Source organism: Pollachius pollachius, assembly GCF_949987615.1.
Source record: "Pollachius pollachius genome assembly, chromosome: 3".
NCBI classification, from domain to species: domain Eukaryota; kingdom Metazoa; phylum Chordata; class Actinopteri; order Gadiformes; family Gadidae; genus Pollachius; species Pollachius pollachius.
This window is the reverse complement of record NC_136936.1, coordinates 15,484,317-15,501,297: the sequence shown is the minus strand read 5'-3', so window position 1 is coordinate 15,501,297 and position 16,981 is coordinate 15,484,317. Positions and strand designations below refer to the sequence as shown.

At 41.8% G+C, this 16,981-nt stretch overlaps 1 protein-coding gene across 1 annotated transcript in view; it reads left to right on the top strand.

Annotated features, from left to right (window-relative positions):
• Positions 1 to 1,262: 1,262 nt before the first annotated feature.
• Positions 1,263 to 16,981, top strand: part of cbl (Cbl proto-oncogene, E3 ubiquitin protein ligase) — a 34,878-nt gene continuing 19,159 nt past the window's right edge. The window contains exons 1-2 of the mRNA XM_079733212.1: positions 1,263 to 2,110; positions 5,700 to 5,947. Coding sequence (XP_079589338.1) covers positions 1,964 to 2,110; positions 5,700 to 5,947 — 395 coding nt within the window. The 5' untranslated portion in view covers positions 1,263 to 1,963. The remainder of the gene's footprint in view (positions 2,111 to 5,699; positions 5,948 to 16,981) is intronic.

Below are 16,981 nucleotides of genomic sequence, written 5' to 3'. Positions count from 1 at the left end.
TAATGTGATACTGTGTGTGTGTGTGTGTGTGTGTGTGCGCGCGCGTGCGTGCGTGCGTGCTTGGTAACTTATAAAAGGTATGACAAAGATTGTGAAGCCTCCTGAACCAGACTGAGAGAGCATTAAAAGACCGGTATTTTAAGGTTATTAGCTGATTAGAGCATGACAGCTTGAGTCTGCAATATTGAACTTTTTCATAATTTTAGAGCTACTGAATTTGGGGTTTTCATGAGCTGAAAGCCATAATCATCAAGATTAATACAAATCAAGGCTTGAAATATTTCACTTTGGGTGTAATTAATCTATATAAAACGAGTTTCACTTTTTAAATTGAACTATTGAAATTAAGCATATTTTCCACAATATTCAAATTTATTGAGATGCACCTATATTTTTTTTTCAAAAGAGGCCCATCCATTAATGTGTGGGGCCTTAGCAGTTTTCAGAAGTTCTTATTTTCTTGTGGATATTCTCTTCAAGGACTTCTGTAATAGTAAAACTGGGGTTGGTTATCTCTTTTATTGGCACAAAGCTATGTGTCATGTTCTGTTAGTCAACACTGACACTTTTATCCAAAGCAACTTCCAACGGTTCAAACACACATTAACACATCGAGGGCAGAGGCAAACATTCAAGGGGATAGCCAGCTATCCGGGAGTAGTTAGGATTAGGTGTCTTGCTCAGGGACACCTCGACACTCACCATCAAACTAGCAACCTTCCGGTTACAAAGCAACCTGCTCTACCTCCTGAGCGAAGCTGATATATGTTCCAAACCTTTTCCATTTGGACCTACGCGATTTATTTGCCAGACGGTTAATTATGTTCCACATTTTGTTTGTACCCTTTGTCTTAATTTATAATAGTAACAAAGAAATCTGCCTTGGCCTTCTTCAAATCATTTACCACTGTGTTTCTTAAACCAGTACAAACTAAACGGTCTTAGTCCAGATTTATGGGCAGATTTCAGAGCACTGAAGTTGTCACGACTCGTTTCAATCAAATGATCATCGACAAGTATCCAACAACCATTGATTGATATGTGGATGACTGTTGAAAACCAGTCTTGTTATTTTGGGGACCATTGAACCACTGCAAGCTGGCGGGAGCGCCTGAATCTTCTCAATGGCCCCTGTTGTGTGTGATCGGCCGCGCGCGCTGCTATATTCAGCGCGAACACGTACGCGCATGCGTACACGGAGAGCGAGGAAGGGCGAGGTGAACGGAAGAGGACGTATCGGAGGGAAGGGGAAGGGCTGCGTACACACGTCACGGGGAAATATAAATTAGCAGGCGCTAGGTACTATTTCATGTCTATGTCTATTTATTGATACATTTTCCCACGTGTGTTCTTGATATCCTGAGACCCGTTGGAAATCATTCGTTCGGGGAACAACAAAAAGATCCAGCGACCAGTCGCCCACTAAGAATGAGAGACAATGTGACTGGTTGGAGACACTGAACTTCCCGTCAGACTGATAGAGGCTAAAAGGCAACGACGACGTTTGGCTTTAGTCCAGGGCTTTAACGCTAAGGCAGCTTGACAGAGTCGTGGCCATTGCCCCCTGCTTGGTGAAGAAGAGACATTCTTTTCTCGGACATTGCCTCGCTTCTTTACTGCAGTGCGAGAGGGTGAGGGTGCAACACCGCTCCAGCTGCAGCAGAGAGCCGCGGACGGCTGAATGAGGGATATGCGTTGACCACCAGCAACCTGGCCAGCTGTATAGCAACCATCCTGTCAGTTTGACTATCATGGAAACCTTGCCTGGATAAATCCACCCGAGTACACCTCCCCTCCCCCCTCCCCCCTCGGACCTTTGCTCGGACACGACCCTCGGGCGCTGTCCTCGCCGGGGGGTGCAAACCAACCCCCGGATCGAAGCAGTTGCGGGAGTCTTACGTTTGTATCCCTGGCCCCTTCCCTGCCTATCTGTCGCTCTGGCCGACCCGAACCCAGCCCGACCATGGCAGGGAATCTGAAGAAAGGTGGGGGGCTCATTGGTATGATGAAGGATGCGTTCCAGCCACACCACCACCACCTCCATGCCCACCATCAGCCGGGCGCCGTGGACAAAAAGACGGTGGAGAAATGTTGGAAACTGATGGACAAGGTTTGTGGTCTTCTTAGCCAGCTGTTTGCGCTGCTATAGGTGTTAGCGACATGGCTAGTTAGCTTAGCTGAGTAGCTATTTGCAAGCTAATCTGCTGCAGCAAGAGGAAGCAGGCTAGCTAGGCAGTAGAAGGACATGCATCTCTGATAAGTCGATACACGTTGGACCTTCTATTCGGGAACAAACTATTAAAGGCCAAGTAAAATAAAAATACGTATAATGATGTGTTTCTTCATATTGGGCCAGAGACACAGCCGCTAAATGATCTGTTGTTCGGTACGAGGGCTATGTTTTGGTCTTAACAGCTCTGGTCCTTCTGCACACATTTGTTCATAATAACCATCGAGATCCTGTCAACTATATAGGTGAGGTTTGGTTAAAGACCCGCACCACACTGTGCGAGTTGAGCTTAATTCAGTGAGGTTCCTGGAGTGGCTCACAAGGAATGATCTCCAGTAGCCTACATAATTGACATGACCACTGTCTACCATCAGAAACGAGGCTTTAACATACCTTTGTGTCACACACACACGCACACGCACACGATAACGTGACCGTTGAGGGTGGTTTATAGTGATACGGAGACTTCTCGTTTCACCCTTCAACTTTTCGGAAAAGTCCGAAGCTTTGACCCCCGTTTCCTGTGTGATTCCCACATCATCATCAGAACAATAAGAGGACAAGACAGCATTTTGTTTCTCCAAGTTCCAGTCGAGGTCTTTTAGTAGAATTAGCTTATAGTGACAACCGTCTATCAAAGTAGTTTTTTCTTTTTTACATTTTTGCACTATTAACATCTATCGGTATTATTGATTGATTCTTGTGACTTCAGTGGGAAGGTGTCATCGACATATGTATTGATTTATAATAGGTCGTCAATGTCAAACATCTTTGGCAATTATAGTGTTTAGTTAAATCATAAGAAAAGTAATAAGATTGATTCATGGTCCCTTCAAGAACATATGGGAGTCTCCTAATCCCCTGTTAATGGAAGGGACACCATTTATTTGCCACAGTATACAAACTGGATCCATCTCAGAATTCAATCACAGCTTTCTACCACCTACATTTCATTGATGTACAGCAATTCATTCAGATCATTTGAGTATTCATTAATGAATTATTAATATTACGAAGATGTGGTTTTATAATCTGACCATCATACATTTGGACTGGATGTGTATGGCTTCTTCAGGATGTGATTGGCAATTGTATTATTGTTGGCACAATGTTTTGATTGTTGAGGCATCTTTAGTTATTCGATTTTATCTCCTGTGTTTTTTTTACGCTGGCTTTTTTGCAGTTACATTATGAATTGGGAAGTTGGGAAGAGTAACAAGAACAAATAATGACGTATCATCAAACCTTTAAACAACAATGCATGAACAGATGCCTACTGTTGTGACAGTATTTGAAAACCCTGTATTTTATTGTGAAAGTTTAAAAACTTCAGCCTACTGCACCCCACCTTTACAACTAACTTACTATATATTTTAGCATCTTGTTGGTGTATGAGGGAAATAATAATAAAACAATAATGGTGGAATAAACTTCAATGATACTAGTACTAATCTAGTCGCTGTCATTCTCTTGTAGTATGGGAAGACTAGTGGAATGTGGTTTGTTCACAATATGTATTTTTATGAGTAATGTTTCACAGAACAACAGCAGCAGACAGGATAGGAATGCAGCATAGCTTGAAGGCAAACATTTAACAACATTCATGCCACCTTGAGTGATGTGAGAGAACAAACTCAAACTCTGGTTAAAAGTGCATAATTATGCACAGACTTAATTATGCATGTAGACTAAAAGTGTATTAAAGTATACTTGGCTCTTGGTGTTAACTACCCCTTTGCAAACAACTTTTCTGTTCTTTTTTATAATGAGTCTAGGTTTGCAGGGCCAGGCTAGTACGAATTTGGATTAGAACCGAGGGGTGGAGGAACTGTAATAATACTATAGGTTTATGAGCTTTGAACAAGCTCCTCACATATCAAACATTCTCCTGCTTCTTCTAGTTGTGTAAACAAAATGAATTACCTGAATGAAAAAGTGAATTGTGGCCAAGTTACTTTGAGCCTTATGAATTGGGGTCATGCAAAGTATTTTCATTTTCCTGTAAGGTGGTATTGCGATCCCACCCTCAAAGGGAATTTAGAAGCTAAGGTAGGAAATTCAACCTGATCGCTTCTATTCTTGCCATAAAATATCTAACATGACACCCAAGTGTTTAGAACTTGTTGCTCCAAACTCAGAATATTGTAGAGAGTTGTATCCCCCGCCACCTCTTCATCAGACTCGAAGCTCCTCTGGTTTACCAGGTTTAGGATATTGAACCAGCGCAAGACAAAGGCACATTATATTTGAAGACGATTGTAATTATTATATATGGGCAAAGCAAGTTGATCAGTGGCGGCATGTGGCTCAGGAGGTAGAGTGGGTTGACTGGTAACCGGAAGGTTGCTAATTAAACATTTTAGAAGGACAGCATACTGACTGTAGCATTGTTGTTGGAGAAGCCGGAATTTCTACCTAGCATGTTTCCTTAATCTCTGTCCTATCCCTATTTACGATTTGGTAGAGAACATTTCTTTCATACACAATATGAGAGTTTTAAGTTATGGTCCAGTGACAATTTTGCATAAACTCAATTACAGTATAACAGTTCTATGACAGTGGACGTTTGGAAGTGGATGATTTTTTTTTGTTGTGAATTTGGTTAAACTACATAGAAGTGTGAAAAATGCTTAAGCGTCAATGTTTTTTTTTTGCTCCCTGACAGGATGGTCCACCCTTGTTCACTTATTATGAAATGTTCCCCTTCTGATGTTGATGATTGATGCAAGTCGTCCTATTTTACACCGTTGTGGATTTTATTCTTTTTAAAGGCAGATGTTCAGAACTAGGTTTCCCTCCGTTTCGCTCTCTCTCTGTCTCTGTGTGAGGTGGTTATGTATGGGGTTAGAAATGCCTTGTAGCTTGTAGGGTTAAGCTAGACTGGGTAGCCCCGCCCATTCTGCTGGCGATTTGAGTTTTCCCTGCACAAGGGTCTGGAGAAGAGCAATGCATTCCTTTCTGCTTCTGATACATTTTTGCGGGAGCCAATCACCAAGCTGGCTTTTCCCCTTGGTGCGCTATTGGCTGGTCTAACTCAATGACGACAGGGAAGCGACGGAAATCAGCCAATCGCGTACAGAGTCATATGAACTAGGCCTGTTGATCAAGCCTCTTGTGCTGAAGAAAATGACAGCAGCTTCTCGAGACCGACGTGCAATCTACGATTGATCTTGGACTGGCAATAGCCAGACTAGGGTTAAGCAAGAGAGGGTTAGAGTTCATAAGTTGTCCTTCTTCAGGTAGCCTTCAGTGGTTATTTTGAACAACTGAAGCTAGCCAGTAGCTTGTATATCTAAGTGTCCTATTGGATAGAGCTATGTTACCATTGCAACTTGTGTATTAAATAAATAAAGCCCAGCATACAATATAATCAAACATCCATTTTCTTTTATTCTACCCTTTCACACCTCTCTATTCCATACCTGGCATACATCTGCCTATCTCTTGAACCCCTTCTCCTTCCCTGCAGGTGGTACGCCTGTGCCAGAACCCAAAGCTGGCTCTGAAGAACAGCCCGCCCTATATCCTGGACCTGCTGCCAGACACCTACCAGCACCTCCGCACCATCCTTTCCCGCTATGAGGGCAAGATGGAGACGCTGGGGGACAATGAGTACTTCCGAGTCTTCATGGAGAACCTGACCAAGAAAACCAAGCAGACCATCAGCCTGTTTAAAGACGGCAAGGAGCGGATGTACGAGGAGAACTCGCAGCCCCGGTGAGCAAACGCATGCTTGGTTGTACAATGGTAGTGGTAGTAGAAGTAGCAGTCGTAAAAGAGCTTGGCAGAATGGACCTGCAGATGTTCTCAGGATTTGAGTGCTGTGAGGGAAATGTGCATGACTGCACAGATGCAAGTACAAAACAATTTGTCAGTTGCATTCAAAGGCAGGATGGTTTTACCCGTGTCTCATGTGGAACGACAATGTGGTTTGTGTTCAGAAAGTCGACATAACTTTCAGCTGCATCACTTTCATGTTGTTTGTGACTGTTTGTGGCTCTAGATGTCATCCTACTAGGACTTGCCCCTGAAGTTATTTTTTTAATCTGTCACCATCCACTGGCTTACAGTCAAGCTTTCCTTCCTGGTATCTTGCGATGTTTGCTTTTCTTACAAAAGCTTCGTTCTTGGCAAAGCTTTAGCTCTTTATGGAAACAAACAAATTGCGTTATAACGGATTTACAATTTAGTTTCAGTTGAATCTGACAATGTGTGGCTAACTCACGTGCGTACTGTATATTGCGTAACATTTCTCAAAGTTAAATGCAATTTTAGACCTTGAAGACATCTGTTATGCTCATTATGTCAAGACCTTGAACAATAAACGTCAACGTGGTAACTCAACTCTTAATGGACCCTACTTTAGTGTGTCCTACGAGAAAACAGAGGACCTGTTCTACAGTGAAGTTTTAATTTCCAGGTCTGAAGGAATAAGGACCAAGCATGTTGTTGAAAAGCGACTTTTAAACCAAGTAAAGGATAGTCCGGTTAGGCCTAGCATACAGCGTGAAAGATACAAAAAAAATTATCAAGACTCAGACACAAACACAGAAGGCTTGTGGTTTGCATTCTGACCTTCTTCATCGGACAACAGATATATTAGGCCTGTCAATCATGTTTTCCCTTTAGCTTCCTCAAAGAGTCTTGATTGTGAGCAGTAGAAACAGGGATTTAGCTGTGCTGCATCGTTCTCTGTTTAGAAACTGCACATTTTGCATTATTATTGATAATGATGTCCCGTCATAAACATCAGTAAGACATGACTGGGAGGTGGACATTATTGTTACATTTGAAATATGAACATGTTTTGAGATGCAGAGACTGTAAGCGTAAGTATATGAAGAGACCACAATATATTTCAACCACAAAATAAAAAACATAATAGCTTAGCTTTCACTATACATTCACTGGAAAATGAACTGACTGGAACGATGATGGAATCCTTAAATACATTGGTGGGTTTAAACGCCTTATTATAATTCACTGGCAGGTTAGATTACATTATGGATCGCCTATGGGAAATATGAATTAATAAGGCTGTATCTATGATGGGATGCATGAGCGTTTGTCTTTTAAAGCAGTTCCCCTAGCTTAAATTTTAATTGACACACTTCAAAATGCTTGTGGTTTTAAGGACTAACTATTTTTTATGCTTAATGCACAGTATTCTCAACCCATTACATTGTTCTACTGGATCAGCAATTGAATAGGGTCTAGTCAATGAGATAAAAACTATCATTGTACTGTGGTGCACTGCGATAGTTTTATCTACGCCTTTTGGGACACATCCTCGTCTGTTGCTCTATGGAGGGGCTTTGTTTTTAATCTACAATGGCAGAATTCAACAGGTTTGAAAATAAAAGGAAGCCTGTAGCACAAGCTTCCCCTTGGTTTAATTATCAAAGGACTACAAGAGGCATTTTTCGGTGCGATTTAATTCAATTTATTCATTATTATTATTCCATTAAACCAGCGGAACACACAGTTGCAGCAGAAAATACATCCTGGTCAGAAGAGTTCTAAAAGCAAAAGCGAGCACATGCACAGCTCACAGTGCAGCATACAAAGACGTCTACTGTCTGTGCAAGAAGGCAGTGGCACTGACTCTGCTCAATGGATTTTAGCCCACAGGCAATGCTTGGGAATCAACCAATGCCTTTAAGCCTGGAGGGAGCCTAGCGTGGGGTTTAAACTGCAACAGATGTTAGCACATTAGATGTTAGCTTTGTCAAAGCCTGTGTTATGGGAAACAATTGCAATTGATTTGAGAGGAGTTTGGTTGCGCAGAGCTATTCCTTTCTTTAATGTTCACCTCCTATTTGTTGTTGGTTGACACTACACCCCATCTGCCTTAGATCATGCACATCACGGTAAAATATCCTAGTGTTGAAAATGGAGTGCAGCGTGGGAGGATATACTGTGTTGTGATGTCCTGCACATTTCTCCACAATCACATCCGTGACCGCTTCTGATCCCCTTGCTTATCTACCGTTTTATTCACAGACTCACTTAAATTGAGTTTCACAGCCTCTGCTAGATTCCCCTGGAGACATGATGTTCATTGACGTAAGCTAAACTGTGTAGACGACGGGGGGGGGGGGGGGAGAAGCAATGTATTCTATGCCATTTCTTTTTTTAGAGGGTAAACAATAAAGACTGACAACCCATACTCTGTCAGATCTGACACGGTGCAACACAAGATTCACACAAAGCACTTCCGGTTTTTATAATTTCTCACTTCTTATCACTTCTTATGACAAATGTACTTATTGTAACAAATGCACTTATTGTAAGTCGCTTTGGATAAAAGCGTCTGCTAAATGCCCTAAATGTAAATGTAAATGTTATAACTCCTTCCCCTGTGTCTATCATGCAACAAAGAGGATTTTCTGTCTATGTTCTATCAGAAGGCCAAATCGAACGTGGATGGTTGAAATATCAAATCAACCTCCCAAACGCTACTAAATTGTGTTGCTGGTTGATTGACTTATCTACCCAACCACTAGTAAATTGTGTTGCACTCACTACATTATATCAGAATATCTCTTCACTTTGGCACCCTTTTTAGAAGCAGATCTCGTAAAAATACGTACTGAAAAGTACACCACATCCACCACTGAATCTGAATTGTTTTGACCTCACTGAGAGACTGCCTGATATGTCTTCCTGTGCTATGCTACCGTTGTATCCTACATTTTACTCTCAGGAACTGGCACCATATGAGCTAAAGAGGAAGCCAGCCGTATTGTTTTCTGGTTTTGCATTCATATTATAGGTGACAATGAAAAACCTCTTGCTTTTACAATGCGTGTCTGTTGACAATGAGGAAGCCACACACCACACAAGCATAAGTTACGTGATGAAACTTTGGTTTGAGAAGTAGTTAGTATGGCAAGTTATGCACTGCCTTCAAATACAGCTCATTGGCCTGCCCAACCAATGCATTCTTCCTGGCATGTGATTGAGCCAAGGCATTTTACTATGTAGTAATAATGGGTCAGCTTTTTCATTCCATATTTCAATTTGATATCAAACATTGAATGTGTTACTACTGTAAATATTTCTAATCTGTGATTTTATATTTTCAGCGATTCCTTTAGAAATGTAGACAGGAACATGAAACATATGGACAGGATAAACAATACAGTAGTGCCAAATAACACCACCTGCTCTGGCATAGCATTAATTTTTCAATTTCTGATCTATTTTTAGAAGCTTTTTTTGCTATGCTACCTGCTTATGCCACCAGATCTCTGTTGGACCTCCTTCATGAAAATTGGATTCATCCAAACAATATTCTTTCTTCTAAAAAAACTACTTGGAGGATTTTCTTTCTCAAAAGAGGAAACTGGACCATGCTCTTGAAGCAACACAACCGATAAACTTTTGTAAAAAAAAAAAAACAACTCCAGCAAAAGTAGTCATAGCCATCACCTTCTAAATGGGGTTCTTCCCAAGTTAGTCACAGGGAAATCTGTTCCCCCCCTGTTGGACATAGATGTCCACGTTGGAATTCTAGCCAAGTTTGAGAACAAAAATAGCAATGAGTCCACATGTACTCATCCAAATGTTGCTACAGATTTTTTTATACCACCCTGGTCTTCTCTTTTTTATTTGCATTCAGCTAGAGGTATATGGGCAATCAAGCTAATCCATGTTAGCATTTAAGTGTTAAACTCAAGTTTGTATGTATCACATACTGAATCGATATTCAACTTTTGTTGATAGTCATGTGTATTTGATTGTGGATTTAAACGTTATGTTTTCCATGCTCTCAGTAATGCTAGTAAAATGCTGCTGTGCCTGACCACCATACCAGGTGTCTAGCCCAGATGCACCTCCTTGCTCCCATTTCACGTTTTCTTCTTGACTTTCTTTGCTCTTCCAACACCTGGACTACTATCTTTCATTTTTTGACGGAAAATTGTTGGTCTACCTGCTGCTTGGGCTGGATGGTATATTGCAGAAACAATCTTTAACATGGATAAATTAATTCCATTTTGTACCTATGGCCTTGGTGCCTTTGTGATTGATGCAGCCAAGCTAATGCAAGCAGAGAATAACATAGTTTTTCATTGATATTTGCAAATCAAATCTGTCCGCTGTTGTTTTTACGCATGCTAAAGTGTCTTTCTTCCAATTTTCTATTTCAATAACCTTGCGTACATGCAAAACAAAGGGGCTTTAATCAAGAGATGTTCTCAACCCAGTTGTTAACCAAGAGGTGTAACTCAACTAGTGATCGACCGATATATCGGCCGGCCGATATTATCGGCCGATTTTTGCGTTTTTTACGTGTATCGTATCGGCCAGTTTTTTTTTCAGCGTCGGCCATTTATTTTATTGATTACATGATTTACAGATGGTTCAATAAACAGTTAATTTTTTTTAAAATTTAGATATTGTAACATTTGTTATCATCATTGTGTCATTTTTATGATGTTAATTGAGGGAGGCTTAGCCTGGAAATCCAGACCCACATCTAGAAAACTGTAGGGTCTGGCAACGAGTAATGAAAATGGCCCAACTCGAGGGGCCGCACCAAGCATGCATTTGAAAATATCAGAAGAATACAAGGGGTGACGTATCCAGACCAGTGGAGCCAACCAATAGATAAGACTCTTGCCGTATCGGTCGGTAAAACAGCAACGTTTTTGGCCCGCCTATATTGATACATCGATTTGATTGATTAATGTTCTGGGCCAGGGGAGGCCCAGAATATACACAAGTATATTGCTCGTTCCCAGAGTGACTCGCTGAGCAAATTCAAATTGTGCTCTCGCGAGAACTCTGACTTTGCAGGGTATTATCGGCTCCAAATATCGTCTCAAGAAAATCGGTATCGGCGTATCGGTTATCGGCTAAGGCTGATGAAAAAAATATCGGTATCGGCCCTAAAAAATCCATATCGTCGATCCCTAAACTCAACTCCAGTGGTTAACCACAAGATGTACTCAACCCAGTGTTTAACCACGAGGTGTACTCAACCCAGTGTTTAACCAAGAGGTGTACTCAACCCAGTGTTTAACCAAGAGGTGTACTCAACCCAGTGTTTAACCAAGAGGTGTACTCAACCCAGTGTTTAACCTCGAGGGGTACTCAACCCAATGGTTAACCTCCAGGTGTACTCAACCCAGTGGTTAACCACGAGGTGTACTCAACCCAGTGTTTAACCACGAGGTGTACTCAACCCAGTGTTTAACCACGAGGTGTACTCAACCCAGTGTTTAACCAAGAGGTGTACTCAACCCAGTGTTTAACCAAGAGGTGTACTAACTCAACCCACTGGTTAACCTCCAGGTGTACTCAACCCAGTGTTTAACCATAAGTTGTACTCAACCCACTGGTTAACCTTGAGCTGTACTCAACCCACTGTTTAACTTCGAGGGGTACTCAACCCACTGGTTAACCTCGAGGTGTACTCAACCCAATGGTTAACCTCCAGGTGTACTCAACCCAGTGTTTAACCTCGAGGTGTACTCAACCCACTGGTTAACCTCCAGGTGTACTCAACTCAATGGTTAACCTTCAGGTGTACTCAACCCAATGGTTAACCTCCAGGTGTACTCAACCCAGTGTTTAACCTCGAGGGGTACTCAACCCACTGGTTAACCTCGAGGGGTACTCAACCCAGTGGTTAACCTCCAGGTGTACTCAACCCAGTGTTTAACCACTAGGTGTACTAACTCAACCCACTGGTTAACCTCGAGGGGTACTCAACCCAGTGGTTAACCTCCAGGTGTACTTAGCCCAGTGTTTAACCACTAGGTGTACTAACTCAACTCAGTGGTTAACCAAGAGGGGTACTCAACCCATTGTTTAACCAAGATGTGTACTCAACCCACTGGTTAACCTCGAGGTGTACTCAACCCAGTGTTTAACCACTAGGTGTACTAACTCAACCCACTGGTTAACCAAGAGTGGTACTCAACCCAGTTACCCAGGCACTTGGTTTCCCCAGCCTTCCAGAAAGGATGCTAATTAGCGAGCCCACGAGAAATGGGGTCCACACAGATCATTGATAAGTTTATACATTATTTGTATGTTCAGTCACGTTGGCAGTGCGTAACTGTACTATGTGTGTACAGAACACGTCCTCTCCTCTCCTCTCATGATTTAAGGGGGGGACTGTTTGTCAGAATCTCTAATTTCTCTCTCCTAGCAAGGATTGTCATTTAGTTTCACCTGATGTATTTTGAACACTGAGATTTATGAAAGACGACACACTAGTGTCTAGGTTTTTGCACTGCCCCTGACAGGATCTTGGCAGTTAATGTGGTTTGAAGTGACATTGATGGAGGTGCAAGAATAGATGTTTTAGTGGTTTACAATACATGTAATGGCAAGTGTCTCAAGTGTTACACTGGAAATGGAATAACCCAGTTCATACTTCTGAGTTGGGTGTCTATTTTATACGTGTGATGATAGCCAACACACATTGGCATTCATTTGTGTAAAAAAAAATCCAATTTAGAACATGGTTAGAGGAACACGGTTCATTCCGTTTTAATTCAACACGTAAAAGTATCCGTTACCTGTTAACCTGCACTATTTTTAATGCCAACATGCAACGACAATTGTATTTTGGTATCTTTATGATATGTAGTTAATGGGTAATTCGGACGGCAAGTTCAACTGCTTGCTGACAAGTAATATTCATGCTCTGTTGGTGTGTTTTATATATTACTCCTGTTATTGCAAATAAAACACTGTCAATGATCTTTCACAATCATCAAAACATTGATCAATCCCTCGCCAATCTTTTTACCACAACCTAATATCTAGTAAATGACAAAAGCCATATTAATTGTTTAAGGTTATTGAAGGGAATTTGGTATTGTATATTTCTAAAGCGTTGATGATGCTTGTTAACTTTCCAAGATTCATGAGTCAGTTAAACTACTGCCCTTCTTAGTCATCATGGAGAACTTCCATCATACTCATACATAATTTCACTCTTTAAGTTCTGCCAAACATCTGAACACCATCTACCCATGGTCACCTATGGTGACTGGTGTTAACCTAATAATCCACGCCTAGTGTAAGGATTATTAGCGGGTGCTAAGGACAAATTGTGCACGTGTGGCAAGCGGTTATTGGTGTTGCTTGGATACACCAGGTATATAGGGGAAAATACCAGCCGTGTGTGTGTGGACGGTGTGTATACAGAGGTCTCGCTGCATTTTTACGTTCAAGTTTTACAATAATAAACGTCTGACACCAAATCTGAAAGTGAAATGTATAACAGCATGTTGCTGCTGTTATGGTGCATTTAAAATCGTACATCTAAATAGCAGTCTCTGCACGGAATTAGGGATGTGACAAAAGGAACTAAAGACGTGACCAACGAGCAGCAGCACTCTAGGGACCGTACATCAGAATGCATCATGGGAGCTTCTGTTGGCCATACGCCGCCATATTCAGAGGCCTCGAGGATTGTAGTACATTAAAACATAACACACCAACAATATATCGCAACCTAGGTTAATAAAAATGTTTTTTGCTATATCTCGTGTGAGAAATTCTTTGACAGTTTCAAACACGGCAATGTCTTCCCATAATGACATAATTTGACGATTACTAAGCCATGACAACAAAACTACCACAATAACATTCCAATGCTCCCAGGCTTTGTAAAATAGAGGCGGTCATTGTAATGTGACATCACAATCTCCAAGCCATACAGAGACATCATTTGGTCAATATTTCTACACAATTGGCAAATTGCAAGATAGCCTGCCCTAAGCATAAGCCTAACAAAAATTGAGTTCAACTTGATACGTCCGCTTTGGTTACAACATTAAAATAATTCCCCTCTTCCTCTTCTTGAAATGAGAATAATAAAAACCAGACAGGTCAGACAGGTCCTAGCACATCAAACAGTGCTGTGTCTCTGTCATTGTCAATGTTGAGCTGAGCTCAACAAGACAATCTTGGCTACCTTAGACCATGTCATGCTTTTGCCTGTTTGGTAGTGCAATGGCACTTTGTTTTGGAATTGATAGTTTGTCTATCAAACCAGCTTTTATTGTTAAAGCCTGGAAAGGTGCCAGTTTCACATTTGAGAGGGAAATTACATTTTAATATGCATGCCTGTGTCCTTTTGGCAATAAACTACAAGGTAGTGCTGCAAGATTTGGTGAAAAAGTCATATTGCGATTATTGTGAACAATATTGCGACTTGCGATATAATAAACAAATGGTGTCATGAGTCTACTTGCTTGGTTATCAAGGAAAATGCACACAGATTGCTGATAATTTTAAAATGTTTATTTCTCTACTCAAACATACAAACTTAAAATAGCATAAAAAAATACAAAAACTAAAAAATATGTACAGTACTTCTTTCAAAATAACAATATTTTACAAAATTAAATAAATAATAAAAAATATATTTTCAAAATAAAGGCATTTCTGCAGCGCAAACTTGTTTCTTCAGCCTTCTGCGGTTATATGATCACAGACGCTGATATCGCGATTGCGATTACGATTCGATTAATTGTACAGCACTACTACAAAGGTTAATGCAGGACTTCAGATTACTTTAAAATAGGCTGCTGTGCGGTTACTGGTGTTGTCTGGTTTCTAGAGTGGATAAGGTTACATTTCCCCTTCCAGCAGCTAACATTTCTGACATTTCACGAAAAAAGGGGAAGGACAAATTTCCGTCCCATGGTGAAATTGCTCTATACACCATATAAACTTGTACATGCACACAAATGCAGGGCAATGTTGTATCCCCTTCACCCTAACCAGTGCCTAGATTTTGTCGATTGGTATTGCTTTACTTTCCTTGTGGGTTTTTTGACTGCAATTAATAGCCTTGGACTATCTGTTACATCTTGTGCTCCATGGCTGACCCGTCCCACTGTGCATTGGTGCACTAGTGCATTACTGCATTGGTGTACTAGTGCATTGATGCATTGGTGCACTAGTGCATTGATGCAGAGCCGCCTGGCTGACTACTGCCTTATCACAGCCAGCAGGAAACGGGAAAGGAGCAGTCAGTTGCAGGGTCGGAGGTCAAGCTATCGCATAAGGGGGAAGGGATTGTGAGCTACATACAAAAAAAATGCTATATTCTGTCCAAAAGCCTGTTTGGTTCCATGGTAATGGCCATGAGTTGTGGAGTGGAGAGAATATTACAGGCTTGCGATGATCCACTTGTGGGTGTGCAAGAAGCGCTGCGCTCTTTTACCGCCATGGCCCACTGACTTCACATCCTCCTTGGCACAGCGGCCACTGAAATGGCAGAAGCAGTTCTAGGGCTAAGCTATCAGAGCTCTGGCTTCCACTCAGCAGACACACAAACTACAGAGTGGACATTGTGCTAACCAACAGCCCCTGAGGATGGGAGGAAGAGACAGAGGCAGAGTTGTGCATAAATAGAAAGAGACAAAGGGGGCATGAAAAGATGATGATACTCAAAAAGATATTGGCTTACACTCACTGCCTCTCTCTTTTTGGCTGTCTGATTCTTACACGTCATATTAAGACATTTGACTGCATGGTTTATAATTGAAATTGTGTCAAGAATTTTGAGATTAAATATTGGTAAAAGTGCGACACATATCCATTACTTTTGGCTCTCTTTTATAAAACGTTGCTCCTTCTCATAATCATTGTTTGTGTACAGTCAATTTGTGCCCAAATCTGACCAAAAACGATCTTAATCTATTTCTCATCTGGGGTTTGAACTGTTCTAGATGAGGAAACGTCAGCATTGAGAGTGGAGCAGATCAGAGGTCCGGTTGAACGCAGTGCCTTGAGTGTCGGGGTAAATGGCTATAACGGATACCAGCAGATGAAGGTGGAGCGCCAAGCACACAGAGGGGGTTAAGGGGGTAGAGCACAGATTTGAGGAGGGACGGCCACAGAGGCGGACGGTGGATGGATGGGGGGCAGCTTCAAAGCAGCCTGGCAAAGGAAATGGGAGTAGGACCCCCTGTGGGGAGGGGACATGCTGCAGCAGACACGTGGCTTACTGCTCATTGATCTGTGCAGATATGACACCGTTGATGGAGCACAAGCATTCGCTTGGAGATCGAAGCCCCGCAAGGCAACAGGGTTAAGAGATCTAGTAATTGATTGGGAAATTAAGTCATGAATATTGATGAATTCAATTAACCGCCCATTTTTAAGATTAGTGGCTTTTGAGTTATGAACCATCTTTAACTTAATGACACATGGAAGGCGACCCGTCTGCTGCATGTAGACCTTGCCAGTGGTCTTTTCACAGTCCTGTCAGTACAAACCCTTTCAACATTTCGCCATCGTGTCGACCCTTAATTATCTTATATCTGCCCTGTAATGCCCACATATTTAGGTCAGTGAGACGCACAAAGTAGAAAATAAGAGAATAAAAACGTTGCCTTCTCCTGTCCACACCCCATCGATTACAAAGTGTTCCCCATTAGTTCAGAACTAGCCTTGTGATGGCTTGGTGTAAGCAATAGCAAGATGTTAGTGTTAGCTTGGTGAAAGCGTTAGCGCGGCATTCGCGTGAGATGGGTTTTAGCCGGACATAAGCGTCCGCTCGGTGTTAGCCTAGCGTGGTGCGATGTGGGGGTAGCTGCGATGCACTCTGCCGCCCCCACGGCTCTCTCTCTCGCATGTCAATGCTCCCCTCCTTCTGAGCCAAGTACAATTCCCCTCTGTGTTGCCTCGTAAATCACGCCTTTCTTTACATACCACTTCCTAGTGCTCTGCTGGGATGGCGAGGCGGCTTTGTGGCACGGTGCTATTTCCTAT